The sequence below is a fragment of the Anopheles arabiensis genome, chromosome 3 (assembly GCF_016920715.1).
Source record: "Anopheles arabiensis isolate DONGOLA chromosome 3, AaraD3, whole genome shotgun sequence".
NCBI lineage: Eukaryota > Metazoa > Arthropoda > Insecta > Diptera > Culicidae > Anopheles > Anopheles arabiensis.
Window position 1 is genome coordinate 44,481,170 of NC_053518.1, and position 13,244 is coordinate 44,494,413.

The window sequence follows — 13,244 nt, forward strand, 5'->3', positions numbered from 1 at the left end:
CACACCAGAAAATCGTTCAATGAAATTTCTGCTGGTAGGAAAATGATGCAATCTTTACCGTTAAATAGCAAATTTCTGCTCTATCATTATGTTTGTGTTCAGTTGACCGTATATCTTTGCTTTTGTTTGACTGGTGATAACAACTTCCCTACTTGAACAGATTTCTACCAATGCTGATGTACACAGAGTTTTTTTATTCTGATTAAACAGCCACCTCACTTCTATTAAACTGATAGGCCTGTGATAGTAAATAGTAAATAGTGATAGTAAATATAGCATTGTAGTAGTCATAAAATAGCAATCGATTTTTGTTTTGTAGTTATAAGATTCTTATAATTTGGATAATTTGGCACAATAATTTGGATAACTGACGTTTTCTTATTGTTATTTTTTTACACAATATGTACATCGATAAACATAAACTTGTGTTCTACACTGTAACTGAGCTAGTTGACAGCATATATTGTTTGTATTTTTTGTGTATTCAGACAAGTGGTTTCCCATTACCGCCTTCTATTTTAGTTTTACGGCATAAATACGGTGGCCTTTATCGGTTGCAGTTAGCCTCTTGTCCGTCTAATCAAGGTGCATCGGTGTATCATTACGTGACAGTTACACTATCAACTGTGTTGTAACCTAACTACAGAACAACGATGGGATCGCCACTTCGATGGGGAATTGCTAGCGCTGGGAAGATCTCGCACGATTTCGTGAATGCTGTCGGAACGCTGCCAGCGGCAGACCATCAGGTAGTAGCTGTAGCTGCTCGAAAGCTGCTGGATGCTGAAAAATTTGCCACTCTCCATGGTATTGAACGGGCATACGAAGGCTATCAGGCGTTGGCGAAAGATCCAAACGTAGGTAGGTAGAACTGTCGTTTCTCACCTCAACAAGCATGGGATAAAGTTGTCCATACTGCCTTTCGCAGATGTCGTTTACATTGGGGCAGTTAATAACGCACACTACGAGCTCGGAGTGCTGATGTTACAGCACGGCAAGCATGTGCTGTGCGAAAAACCGCTCTATCTGAACGAAGGCCAATCGAAACGGCTCGTCAAGCTGGCAAGTGAACGGAATCTCTTCCTCATGGAAGCTATCTGGTCCCGATTTTTCCCGTTTTATCGTCAGCTACGCGAGCGCATTGACCGTGGGGAGCTGGGAGAGATTCGCGAGGTGGAGGTAGAGTTTGGGTTCGTACTGTCCGATGTCGATCGCTTGCGGCTCAAGAGTCTCGGCGGAGGCACCGTACTGGATCTGGGAGTATACACGATACAGGTGTGTCTGTGGGCGTTCGGTGGAAAAGCACCGGAAAAAGTGGTGTCGTCTGGTGTGACCAACGACGAGGGCGTTGATTTGGAGGTAACGGCTGAGCTGCATTTTCCCGGCGGAGGTATTGGGCGTATGAAAACGAGCGCTCTGCGGGAGCTAAAGAATACTGCCGTAGTTCGTGGCAGTAAAGGCAGTGTAACGGTAAGTTGGTATGATCATCAGCATGGTTAAAACTACGTATTCCAGTTGTCATCATCTTCAGTACATCCATTTGTATTGAATTTATATGGAATACATCATTAATTCTATATAAATCTATCAAAATTAAATATTGTTACACATTAACATATTTTACGCAATTTTTACAGCTACACGGCTTCTGGTGTCCACAGTTACTCATCGATGTTGACGGCAAGGAACTAGTAGACACGCTTCCCAACGCTCGGCATCCGTTCAATTTTACTAACAGTTGTGGTTTACGGTACGAGGCAGAGGAAGTGCGCCAGTGCATTGTAGCTGGCCGATTGCAATCGGCGTCTGTATCACATGTGGACAGTTTGCTAATTGCCCGCATCCAGGACCAAATTCGAAAGCAGGTTGGCGTAGTTTTCGCGGAAGATGCGCAGTTTGCTGTTTAAAATTCGTTATCATCTTCCGTAAACACATTTAAGCTGCTGCTTCATTTCAGTGGGGTTTCAGTTGAGGTGTATTATTACTTTCATATAATTACTTTCATATATATAATTTGACGTGTTGTTGTTGTGTTGTTATATCGTTTCTAGCACCATTACATTTTAGTACACGTTAGTATTGGCAGTGGAGCACACCGTAAAAAATCGGATAGTATCGAGTTAGGTTAATTTCATTCACTATTTTCCAGTGAACGTTAAATTGAGGTGAGCTGATTTATTGAATCATGTCATTGCCATGTTAATAGTTCGTTCCGTTCCCTTTTACATCGCGTTCAAAGCATACCTGAATCGAACGATTAGAGTCGAGCGAGTTAACTTGACATCATTCTATTCCCACCTTGTTCATGCAAATGACGCAAACGGCACTAAATGTTGACTGTTTTCGTTCCCACCCTACTAACTAGCCGTTCGGCTTGAATAAATTTGACCCAAAAGACTGATCCTTAAAGACGTTGAAAATAAAGACGTTCCATGTACACCATGCGGTGTACAGCATGGATCGGTGATTCGCGTTGTTACCTTCGTTACCTTCAACGTGTGCGGGCGAATAGGAGAATGGTGTCCGTGGAAGTTGGGCGGTATGCACCGCGGATAGATGAGATTGCTGGCAAAGGCATTGACCCAGCTCACCAGAAACCAGCGTACAAAGCATACTACTGCTTGACGCCGTGCACCTCTCCATGCTCTTCTATCAAGCACCTTGCCAATCAAGCACCTTCGTCTTGATGGAGAGGTTCGGTCTTCAATGGCAACCGAAAGCAACCCTAGATAAAGATATCGCTTACCGATCCTTGTGGAGTGAACCTGTATCTGCTAATGCCATAAATTTATCCCTAAGCACCTTTCCTTGCATCGCTGCCTGCGACAGGATGGGGTTACCACATGCTTTTCCTTTCGCATTCCACGCATTCGGGGTGCGTGGTACGTGTAACTCTTTCACTTCGTACGAAATTAGATTGGAAATGATAGCCTTCCATTTGGCTTTTACCTAGCGCTAGAAGCCTTCACATGATAACAAGAAAACCGACACACATATACACTCATTGCCGGTTGTTGTGTCTGTGTTTGTGTGGTTTGTGTTAGAATGACTGGCTGTTTGTAAGTAGGAATCGGAGGAACATTCGGCGCCAGTGGCCCGTCGAAAGTGGCATGCGGGGTTGGCTTGCCCAGCTAATGGCCATCCCGTGCACCAGCGACGGATCGACCGGAAGCTGTCGGTGTTGTCGTCGTTACAAGTGAACGGTAAATTCAATCAACCCGAACCACAAGGCACCGGAGTCTGTTCGTTCAAAGGAAATGATCCCTGTTTTCGGGGCCCTGTGCAATAGAGCACAAAATACAGGAGCGCTGCCAGCAAAGATTGGTACGTATTAAATCACTGGAATAGAGAATGCATACACTCGGCAAAGGTGATAGAGAATCTTACTAATGAATGTTGATGATGTTGATGGTTGTGATGAGCTGGGAAGGTACATAGATCAGAGTACAAAAACTTATTGAACACCAAGCTGTGCAACAGTTGCCGGGATTATTGAAAAGCTAGCGTGGAGACAAATAAATTGAAAATACTTATTTTAAACGGGTGTGCTTTATATGTAGTGTTATTTGCAAAAGCCACCAACACTATTTATTCATTATTTTGTTGCAGTTACACATTTTTTTTGTGGACTTTTTTTTCGACATAATTGTTACCAAATATCGTTGAATTAATCGAGTTTATGTTGTGGGACCAACCACAGGATATTCGTGGAAACACATGCATCAAACCTAAATGATACGCAAAAAATACAAAGCAACTGCAAAATCTAAGCTACTATTCTTTTAAAAGTATACTGCATTCCAAAGAAGAACCACTTAAAACATTAACACCTGTTATTCAATCGCTTTCAAATGTGGTAACGCAAAAAGATGCTGCACGTGTGCTAATGAAGCAATTTGGACAATGCCATTAGCGAACTTTCTCCCTGATCACGTAGACGTGTTTGAGTTAAACTTGACTGACAGCTGGTCTGGTTGGGTTTTAGAGCCAACAGAAGGATATAGATTGTCAACATCTCTCACATAAAAGTTTTAGCTTACGTGTGTTTGTGGTTAGCGAATGAAGAAAACATTAAAAGAAAGAGAAAAAAAAACCAAACAAAATTGTGAAGGAAACATAACCATAGAACATTTGCGAACATTCGACTGATCAGTTGCAATTGAAGGTAGCGGAACAGGCTACATAAACTTGCTACCTTGCAGAGAGTTTCCGTAGGCAGAAAGCTGCAGAAAATCACACCATGATGTGCAATGAGGGCATTGCGGTGGGTTGCTAAAGAAATTTAACAAATTCAATTTCCGGCCTCACCAACCATTGTGTTTGTGTAAAAGCTTTGCTGCTTCTCGCATAGCGCTGCGTAAGGTAAGTCATGACAGAAAACAATCCTACAGTTTACACAGTGCTCGACATAATGTTACACTTCCTTCTCCCATTGCCATTTGGCAGAGCGGCAGAAGATTGTTAGTTTGCTTCCCTGCGTGCTGACGCGATATTAGAGAGAGAGAGAGAGAGAGAGAGAGAGAGAGAGAGAGAGAAAGAGCGAGAAAGCGATCATTGTTTGCCAGTGCTTTCAGTACCTTCTCTTTCTGGAGATCGTTTTGGTAGAAGCTACTCGGTTGCATTTCCAGACGTTGAGATGAACCTACGAGGGAACGAACTGCGGCAGATTGGCTCGCATAAGAGTAAGCATAAGACACCGGAAGCCTTCAGCAAACCAGCAAGCTTTTTGCCTTTCCGTACTACAACAGTAAGAAAATAAAAGGTGGCAATGCTTTTAAATAAATTACTTCCACCAACTTCAAGGTGCGTACCGTTTCGTTCTGGGTTGAGTGTTTACGTCAGTGCTTCAGAGGCTCAAACGCAATGCTTTTTGTCCATTTGTCCTTGTTCACTCGGAACAGATAGAGTTTGCTACAGTTCCAAAAACATATCACCGAAAAATTTCCCCCTTCCACCCCTTGCGAGGTAGGTGCAAAGGCCGTGATTAAAAGTAATTAATTTTATCGCAATGCAGATTGTTGTGGAGCTACGAAAGCACCAGCCTTCGAACTCGTTGAACTAATCTAAGAAAAGTCATTTCGCGGGCCAGAAACTTAAACTATGCACTTCTTACAGAGAGAATGTCGTAGCCTGCCGTAGCCTTCAATTCGCTAATGGGTTTTTGCCAAACGGATTTTGTCGGCCGGATCACCCTGGATGCACTGAGACATTTTCAATCAAATTAGAACGCATTCGAGTGCAATTATGTAGCGCCGTTTCAGGTTGGAATATTTGGGGGTTTCTAGACCCGGTTGGCAAGTACTGGTAGGGAGGACAGGTGAAAGAAAAGTTAAACTCCAAATGAAATAAATCTGTTCCGGCAGTTGTGTTTCCATTAATTAGGTACAAAACAAAAAGTCGACAATGCGCTTGGCGCTTGGTGGATATTCCATAAGAGCTTCGTTATGGTAATACCATCAAATCGGGTCGGTAATGAGATAAGCGTTTTAACAAGGTAGTTGTTCTTGCAAATTCTTGCAGCAAAAAATCAATACATATATCACCAAGAACAACCAACAAAGGAAAATGAAGTTAGTACATCAAACTCTTTCGTCAATAGAAGAATAGCCGCACCAGTTTGGTACGGTCGCGTACAGGAAAGTAATCGAAACTAATTGGCAGGTGGCAGTGTCATGTGCCATCGGACCGGAAGTGTTCTATAGCCGTACTTTGTCTGTGCTTCTGGCTTGCTCTGTGCAAATGGCATTCTCTTTGCCATTGCTTCCAAAGTGCCTAATAATTTGTACATCCCCATCACGTAGGACTCGAAGCGGAAAACGGTGAAACCGACGCCTAATTTGCCGCTCCCAAATTAGTGACAGTGTTATCGATGCGATCGATTTGAGAAACCCCAACACCAATCGGCGCAGTGAACTATACGTCGTACTATTTCTCTGCAATGTATGTACACTGATCCCACACTCTAATATCACCCACACATACACACATTGGATTATTTTTTAATGTGTCTTCGGATTTGCTTCCGAAGGGTCGATACCTGGTGGCAAAATAATTAATAACAACATCGCTAATTCGACCGCTCCAACCTATTGCAAAGCTGCTCAAGGCTTCCCGGTCAGTCTGGCGGCTACGGACGTGGAACATTTGCGCGACCAATTCATGCTCCAGAATGCACAAAATCCTACAGAAAGAGGCATGTGCAGAGTGATTAAAATTCAATTGTCAGACGCTGGCACAGAATCTCAATTTAATGTGGCTGCTTTTGACTCGGTGGCGAACAACGGCACTGGTGTGAAATGATTTCACAGCCGGTTCGCCATTTCCAGCGATTGACTGCTACCGAATTGCTTCAAAGCGCACATTCCGACAGACAAGCGGACAAGCGAAACAAACAATAAATTTTCGCTCTCTAAAGCGGATGAAAATATTGAATTAATTCATCTGAGCCAATAGTGGCAGGAGCAAAGCGGCTCGGTACACGCTTCGGTATGCATAGCAGGATGGTATCCTATACATGGACGTTAAAGGCAGAGTATTTTGTTCGAATGTTGCGGAACTCATATTATCTAGCCTGAAGGAAACGTTCTACCAGCGCAAAGTGAAATCTTCTAAAGTGAGTCCAATAATTTTCCATTTTATTGGCATTGTTAAACGGAAACGGTGCAGATCACGTCCATGCCAGCCTATACAGGCTTTCGAGACTTATTTACTACCACACTGCCGGATAGTTAGTCCTTGCTAAGAGGGGACTTTTCAATCTAGATTTGAACGCATGCCGGGCATATTGTTAAGTCGTACGAATCGACCACTGTACCACGGGACCACCCACTATACTTAAATAATAAATAGTTGGCCCAGTAAACCTAGTTATTTCCAAATAACTAAAATATATACCATGTCTCCTTTGTTATATGGGATATTTGAGACAGCATCGTAAACTGCTAGGCACTTTGCATCGAGTGTAAACCTTTAGGCACCTTACACCGAGTGTCAAAGTGCTATATACAACAGCAACAATCTTACTCTTTGTATGGGAGCTAGAAAATTGCAATTCAATAATGTTAAGTGTAACATCTGAAAATGTTGTAGGTCTAAAACTTATTATAAGGTGTGCGCAAATTTTCGTTGAAAATGAACCAGCCGTTTTCGGCAAGTGGTGGCAACAAACACCGTGACACGAGATTTTTATATGTATAGAGCTTGAATTTTAAGATATAGCTTAAATCACCTATACTAATGCTAGTTTGCGATTTTTGTAAATCAATTCCTTCACTGCAAAGCAAAAATAGAGTTATTTTTTGTAAAAAATAATAAAAAAATATACATATTTTGGGGTTGCTGTGCATACTGATATACTATGGAAATGATTACAAAGTAGACAACTTATACTTATGCGGAGGAGCTTTCTTTTAAACTCATTGGTAATAAAATGAAAACATTACACAAAAGCCTATGAACTGCACCGAGAATGAGCACAAATGGACACACATCAGCATTGTCGCTTGCTCTTAAATGTCAATAGCATAGAACTGTATACAACAACCTTCAGTGTTCACTGGCCTATGTCAGTCCAAAGGCTATCGTCGAAAGACAGTGCCGCACGATTTGAAGCTCGATTACATATTCATACGAATCATCCCGTCCGCGAATGTATTCTCCAGGGTAATAAATCTAATCGAAATTCCGCGCACATGCTCCTCGGGCATCAAGCCCTGCTGAATGATGATTTATCGGTGTGAATGATCGCGTGTGTGGGTGCAGCAAGATGTGTTTTGTGAGCCATTTTCTCTTCGATTCTATAGTCGCTGGAAGGCTAGTTTAATCGGCTTTAATTTAGCAGCATTCGAACGTACATCGCCGCAAACTTGCGCTTTTGGTGCGTAGTATTGTGTGAAACACAAAGAGCTTTAAAGTTTAGCTTCCAAATACAATGCTTGGGTACACACCTGAGTATGGTGGAGCTGTTGTTAATTTATGTTTCCCCAACGGCCGACGGCATTTGAGTTACGCATGAAACTTGTACTAAGATTTATACATTTAATTATATCTTATCAAATTACTTGTAGTTTATCTGATCTTGTTTCGTTTTTTATATAACTTTGTATACTTTTTGCGTTTACTACGTGTGAAATCAATAATTTGTTAAAACAAAAAGATATTTATTAAAAAAATGCTTTTATAACTTTCAAAGGATTTATTTTGGTCCGCAGGTAGATACTTCAATTAACATTTTATGTAATCAAATAAAGTTTTGGTGTTAAACGAACATTGTTGTATTATTGTAATTTATAGCCATATTGTATTTTTTCTATTTTTGTACTCGAATCCAAGGAATATTTCAATAACAATATGACAAATTGTTTAAAATACGGTGTCTTATATATGAATTTAAAAAATAAGTTAACATATACAAAATTACATTTCACTTTTTACATTACAATTTAACATTTTTACATAACATTTTAACAATTTGTGTCTACAATGCACATTATCAATTGTGAAATATAAAACATTCAATAGCAATTATGCTTAATGAAACGTATCAAATACGTAGTTTGTTCAGTAGCATACAATTTTATGCATTTTCCCTCGATTTTGAAGATCAGAGACCAAAATCAGTTAAAAAGATGAGTTTTATTTATTTACGCTCTAAAATAGGAACTCACAGAAAACAAAATATTTGTAGGAAAATTTAACTCACAGTATGAAATTGTACGAGAGAAATTTCGTTGAGCAATAATTTTGATCTGCATTCTTGATGTATCTCTTATTGAGTTTTCACTGTTTAATATATTGCAATTTGATCCTGGTATATTAAATCCTCCTGGTAAATTACACAAATATTAAGATCGTGAGTAAACATGAAACAGATAGCACTTTTGGACATATTAGTCATCACATCTTTGCCAAACAGATCCTGCCGACGGATTTAGGTCAACAAACAAAAGGATTCATCAATGCAGGAGGATTTTCTGACACTTTTCTTGGAACAGCAACCCTTGAGCAGGAATTGGGACACCTCCAAGGGTGCTAAAGGATTATAGCGCTCGTCACGTAAATCAGATTAAACAAACACCACTGACATCGGTCGATTAAATTGAAAGAGCGTTGCTTGACGAACGACTTTCTACCCTTACCTTATTCTCCCTCGGGGAGGATCAGTGCCGCCTAGAAGAAAAACAAACCGAGCAGGGAAAACGATTTTGCTTTCATTCGTCGCTTTCGTTCTGCGAGTACGTGTGACATGTGGCAGGCGTGGATATGACATTGAGCGGTAGAAGCAAAATCAATAGAGAAACACTGGAACAGTGTTCCAGTAACAAAAGATCCGCTTCCGGTTGTCAACGGTATCCTCTGCGCCGCGTCTATGCCCCAAAGCTTTATCACTAAGTCGATGCCCAGGATTCCGATGACGATGATGGTGATTAGAACATGCCTTGTTACTATCTCGCGGTCGCTATAGTCATGTGTAAGGATATGTTCAACACCAGGAGCGTATCTGCCGAATCTGCAAAGCGAATGCGGGGCAGGGTCGTGATTTCATGTCGTTCTTAGTACATCGGACGGTTGAGGTTGATTTCCGACTCAAAGGATTCGGGGAGAAAATACGACGACGTTTGATTGACTTACAATAAGACCCGGCTTCCGGTACCATTTGACATTTGATGGTGTGGGCGACCTCCCGAAGTCATATCGGTTCGCATCAATCAATCAAATTTCCCCGACCCCTACAGCGATTGTTTGGGAGGTAAAAATCAAATTCGGTCCTTAATCAGGGTGCGATTGTTTTTGGTAATTGTGCAAAGGGAGTAGGTCAACAATGTGTGCTCTGAGCTGAGTGTGCGTCGAGTAGGGAAGTGTTTCGTATCCTCGACACATGCTTGTGGCAACTTATTCAATGGCTCTGTACAATTTCATCGCTGATTAGAATTGTCAGTAATTAATTTAATACATTATAATTACATGAACAAGACCTATATCCTGTGTTATGCTCAAGATAGGTTCTTACAAAAGTGTCCATTAAAGTAATATTTAAAACTGTTCACCCAGCACACACTGACTGAATATTACAAACATATAGGTCGAGTCGTTTGCATATTTGGCTGATAGAATACTTGAATATGAAATTATTGATGATTTTCCTCTACTTCGTTGGCACAGCAGCCGTTGTCAGTCAAGGCCTGCCTGTGCTACTGGTTGGCTTGGTTATTGTAGATTTATTGATTACCCTTAACAAGATAGTCTTTCCATGCTATGTACAGTGGAAGCAGCCCGTACAAACACCGGGATAAAAAGTATGTTATTTGTAGATTTGAATATTTTCTAAGTTACATTCTATTTTGCATTCAAAATTATTAAAATTTCACATAATTAGCTACATTTAGGTAGCTTAACGCTTTTCTAATAGTTTCCTTGTGCTGGTACCGTAAATTAGCTGCCTTATACATATATTACGACATAAATGTAAAGTATTTACATGTTGTAACACCTTGCAAATACTAATATGTTTTAAAAATTTGTTAACAAACAAAATCATATGCAAAATAAAAACACTAAAAAACAATGTCGTATTACTGTGAAAACGAACGAAGGTATTGAAATTAAAGCGGTACCACTAGTATTTCAAGATTTATGTCAGGTCGTGCTTCACTTACGTTTACCTAATCTTAAATATCACCTGTGAATGTATAATTCTTTTATTATTTACATCTATAAAAGAGCTACGGAAGAGTGTCAACATCCCAGCTGTGATTTACACTTCACACTCAAAATCTTATTCATGAAAATTTGCTCAAATGCATTTTTACCGTCCTATAAATATGATTGCAGTTGTAAAAACTCATACTTCAAATGCTGTTTGAATTAACTTTGTTCTTTATTATCCCTTCCAAAATAATACTATTAGAAGAAGTACTATGACCTATACTTCTTACAAACTGATGATTACAAAATATGATGTAACTTCTAAAGTTGCAAAAAATGCATCTTGATTTGTGGACACAAGCTATATAATAAGTCATTCTACAATGTGTAGTACTAGGGAAAACATGAATATACTAAACTCTCTGATTTTTTTATATATTTTAAGTTTTCTTGTTATAGTTATTCCCATAACTGTCATAAAAATTAAATAATAAGGCATAATTTGAAAGGTTATTTAAAACCTTTCTAAAACACTGTTAACTTTCAAAGTCAAAACAGTACTTTTTGATATATTGTAGTCAAATATTGTACTCCATTCATTTGCCTAAATATGAAGGATTTGAAACATTTTTCAAGTTTGAAATTTTTTCCCCTTGCAATCCATGGGGATTAGAAGCCTTATTTTGCCTTGCTTAATGTAATATTATCTATTTTAAAGCAAAAATACTCTTGTCATTGAAATCTAACAATAAAAAAAATATTTTTAACCCGGTCTGCTTTCATTGTGCTATGGGCGCACGGTCTATTCGGTGCCTGAACCCATGACGGGCATGTTATTAAGTCGTGCGAGTTGACGATTATACCACGAGGCCAGTCTCGTGCCTGCTGATTTTCATGATTGAAAATAGATGTAAGTATCTGAGGACTATTGTTCGCAAGAATTGAATAATTCAACAAATATAGGATAGAGAACATTACAGAGACCATATAAACAGAGAGATTAAAAGTTGTTCGGGATTCATTTATATTCATTAACATATTGTCCTCAATCAAGTTTCTTCTTCTTCTTATCCGGCGCTACAACCGCTTTGCGGTCTTGGCCTGCCTCAGGAGTGTCCGAAACCGCTCACGGTCTCGCGCCTTCGTCTGCCAGTCCGTTATCCCGGCCTTAATGGCGGACGCCTCCACGCCATCTTGCCACCTCAATTTGGGCCTACCACGCCTCCTCTGTCCTTGAGAACGGCCTAAAAAGACTTTACGGGCTGGGTCGTCCGTTTCCATGCGTACAACATGGCCAGCCCACCGGAGCCTGGCGAGCTTAATACGCTGTACGACAGTGAAGTCGCCGTACATCTCGTATAGCTCGTCATTATAGCGGCTCCTCCATTGTCCTTCCACACATACGGGGCCAAGTATCCTTCTGAGCATCTTCCTCTCGAACGCGGCTAAGAGGGCTTCGTCAGATTTGGACAGTGTCCATGTCTCAGAGGCGTATGTGAGTACTGGTACTATATAGGTACTATATAGTCCCAGCTTCGTCCGTCGCGACAGGTTCTTTGAGGTGAACTGCTTTTTCAGGCTGTAGAATGACCGGTTGGCAGCCAGCATCCTTGCGCGCAACTCAACTTCCATACTGTTGTCGTTGCTGACCTTTGACCCAAGATAGGTGAATTCTTCAAAAGTGCGTTCATCTATCTGTACATCACGCCTACGTAGATTTGGATTATTTATTGGTAGGTCCGCTGATGTTGCCACCATCAGTTTGGTCTTTGCCTCGTTTATCTGCAATCCGAGGCTCTCTGCCACCTGCTCGATTCCTTGGTAGGCTTCTGCTACATAGGAGAGCCGCAGACCAATGATGTCTATATCATCAGCGTATGCCAGGATCTGGGTTGACTTATAGAAGATGGTTCCCGTAGTCTCCACCCTCGAGTCGCGGATGGCCCTCTCTAGCGCCAAGTTGAATAGGAGACAGGCAAGCCCGTCCCAATGGCGAAGACCTTTGGTGGTAGCAAAAGGTCCTGAGAGTTTTCCATCCACCCTCACCTGGCATGTGACGTTGGTCATAGTCATTCTAACTAGCCTTATCAGTTTGGCCGGGATTCCAAATGAGCTCATAGCGTCGTACAGTTTTACCCTGGCTATGCTATCGTATGCGGCTTTGAAATCTATGAAGAGATGGTATGTGTCGTTTCTGTATTCAGCCATCTTCTCCAAGATCTGCCGCATGGTGAAGATCTGATCAGTGGTTGATTTTCCGTTTCGGAATCCTCTTTGATAGTTTCCTACTATCTCTTCGACGTGCGGGACAAGGCGATCCTGAAGGATCAGGGAGAATATTTTATAGGCAGTATTCAACACCGTAATACCCCTGTAGTTGTTGCAGTCCAACCTGTCTCCCTCTTGTATATGGGGTAGATGATGCCGAGATTCCAATCACAAGGCATCGATTCGCTATCCCACACCTCAGTAACAATTTGATGAATCTCGTTTTCTAGTCGTGCACCTCCATTCTTGACCAGTTCAGCTGCAATTCCGTCGGTTCCGGGTGCCTTGTTATTTTTCAGCCGACGGATAGCCTTTCGTGTTTCTTCTATGCT

The 13,244-nt window shown here is 41.0% G+C and overlaps 1 protein-coding gene across 1 annotated transcript; it reads left to right on the forward strand.

Moving 5' to 3' along the window:
* The first annotated feature begins 480 nt into the window (after positions 1-480).
* LOC120902304 (trans-1,2-dihydrobenzene-1,2-diol dehydrogenase-like) lies at positions 481-7,351 on the forward strand. The gene is made up of 3 exons (XM_040310960.1): positions 481-861; positions 929-1,470; positions 1,638-7,351. Exons 1-3 carry the CDS (start codon positions 654-656, stop codon positions 1,905-1,907), a joined length of 1,020 nt encoding a protein of 339 aa, XP_040166894.1. The 5' UTR covers positions 481-653; the 3' UTR covers positions 1,908-7,351.
* The last annotated feature ends 5,893 nt before the right edge of the window (positions 7,352-13,244 follow it).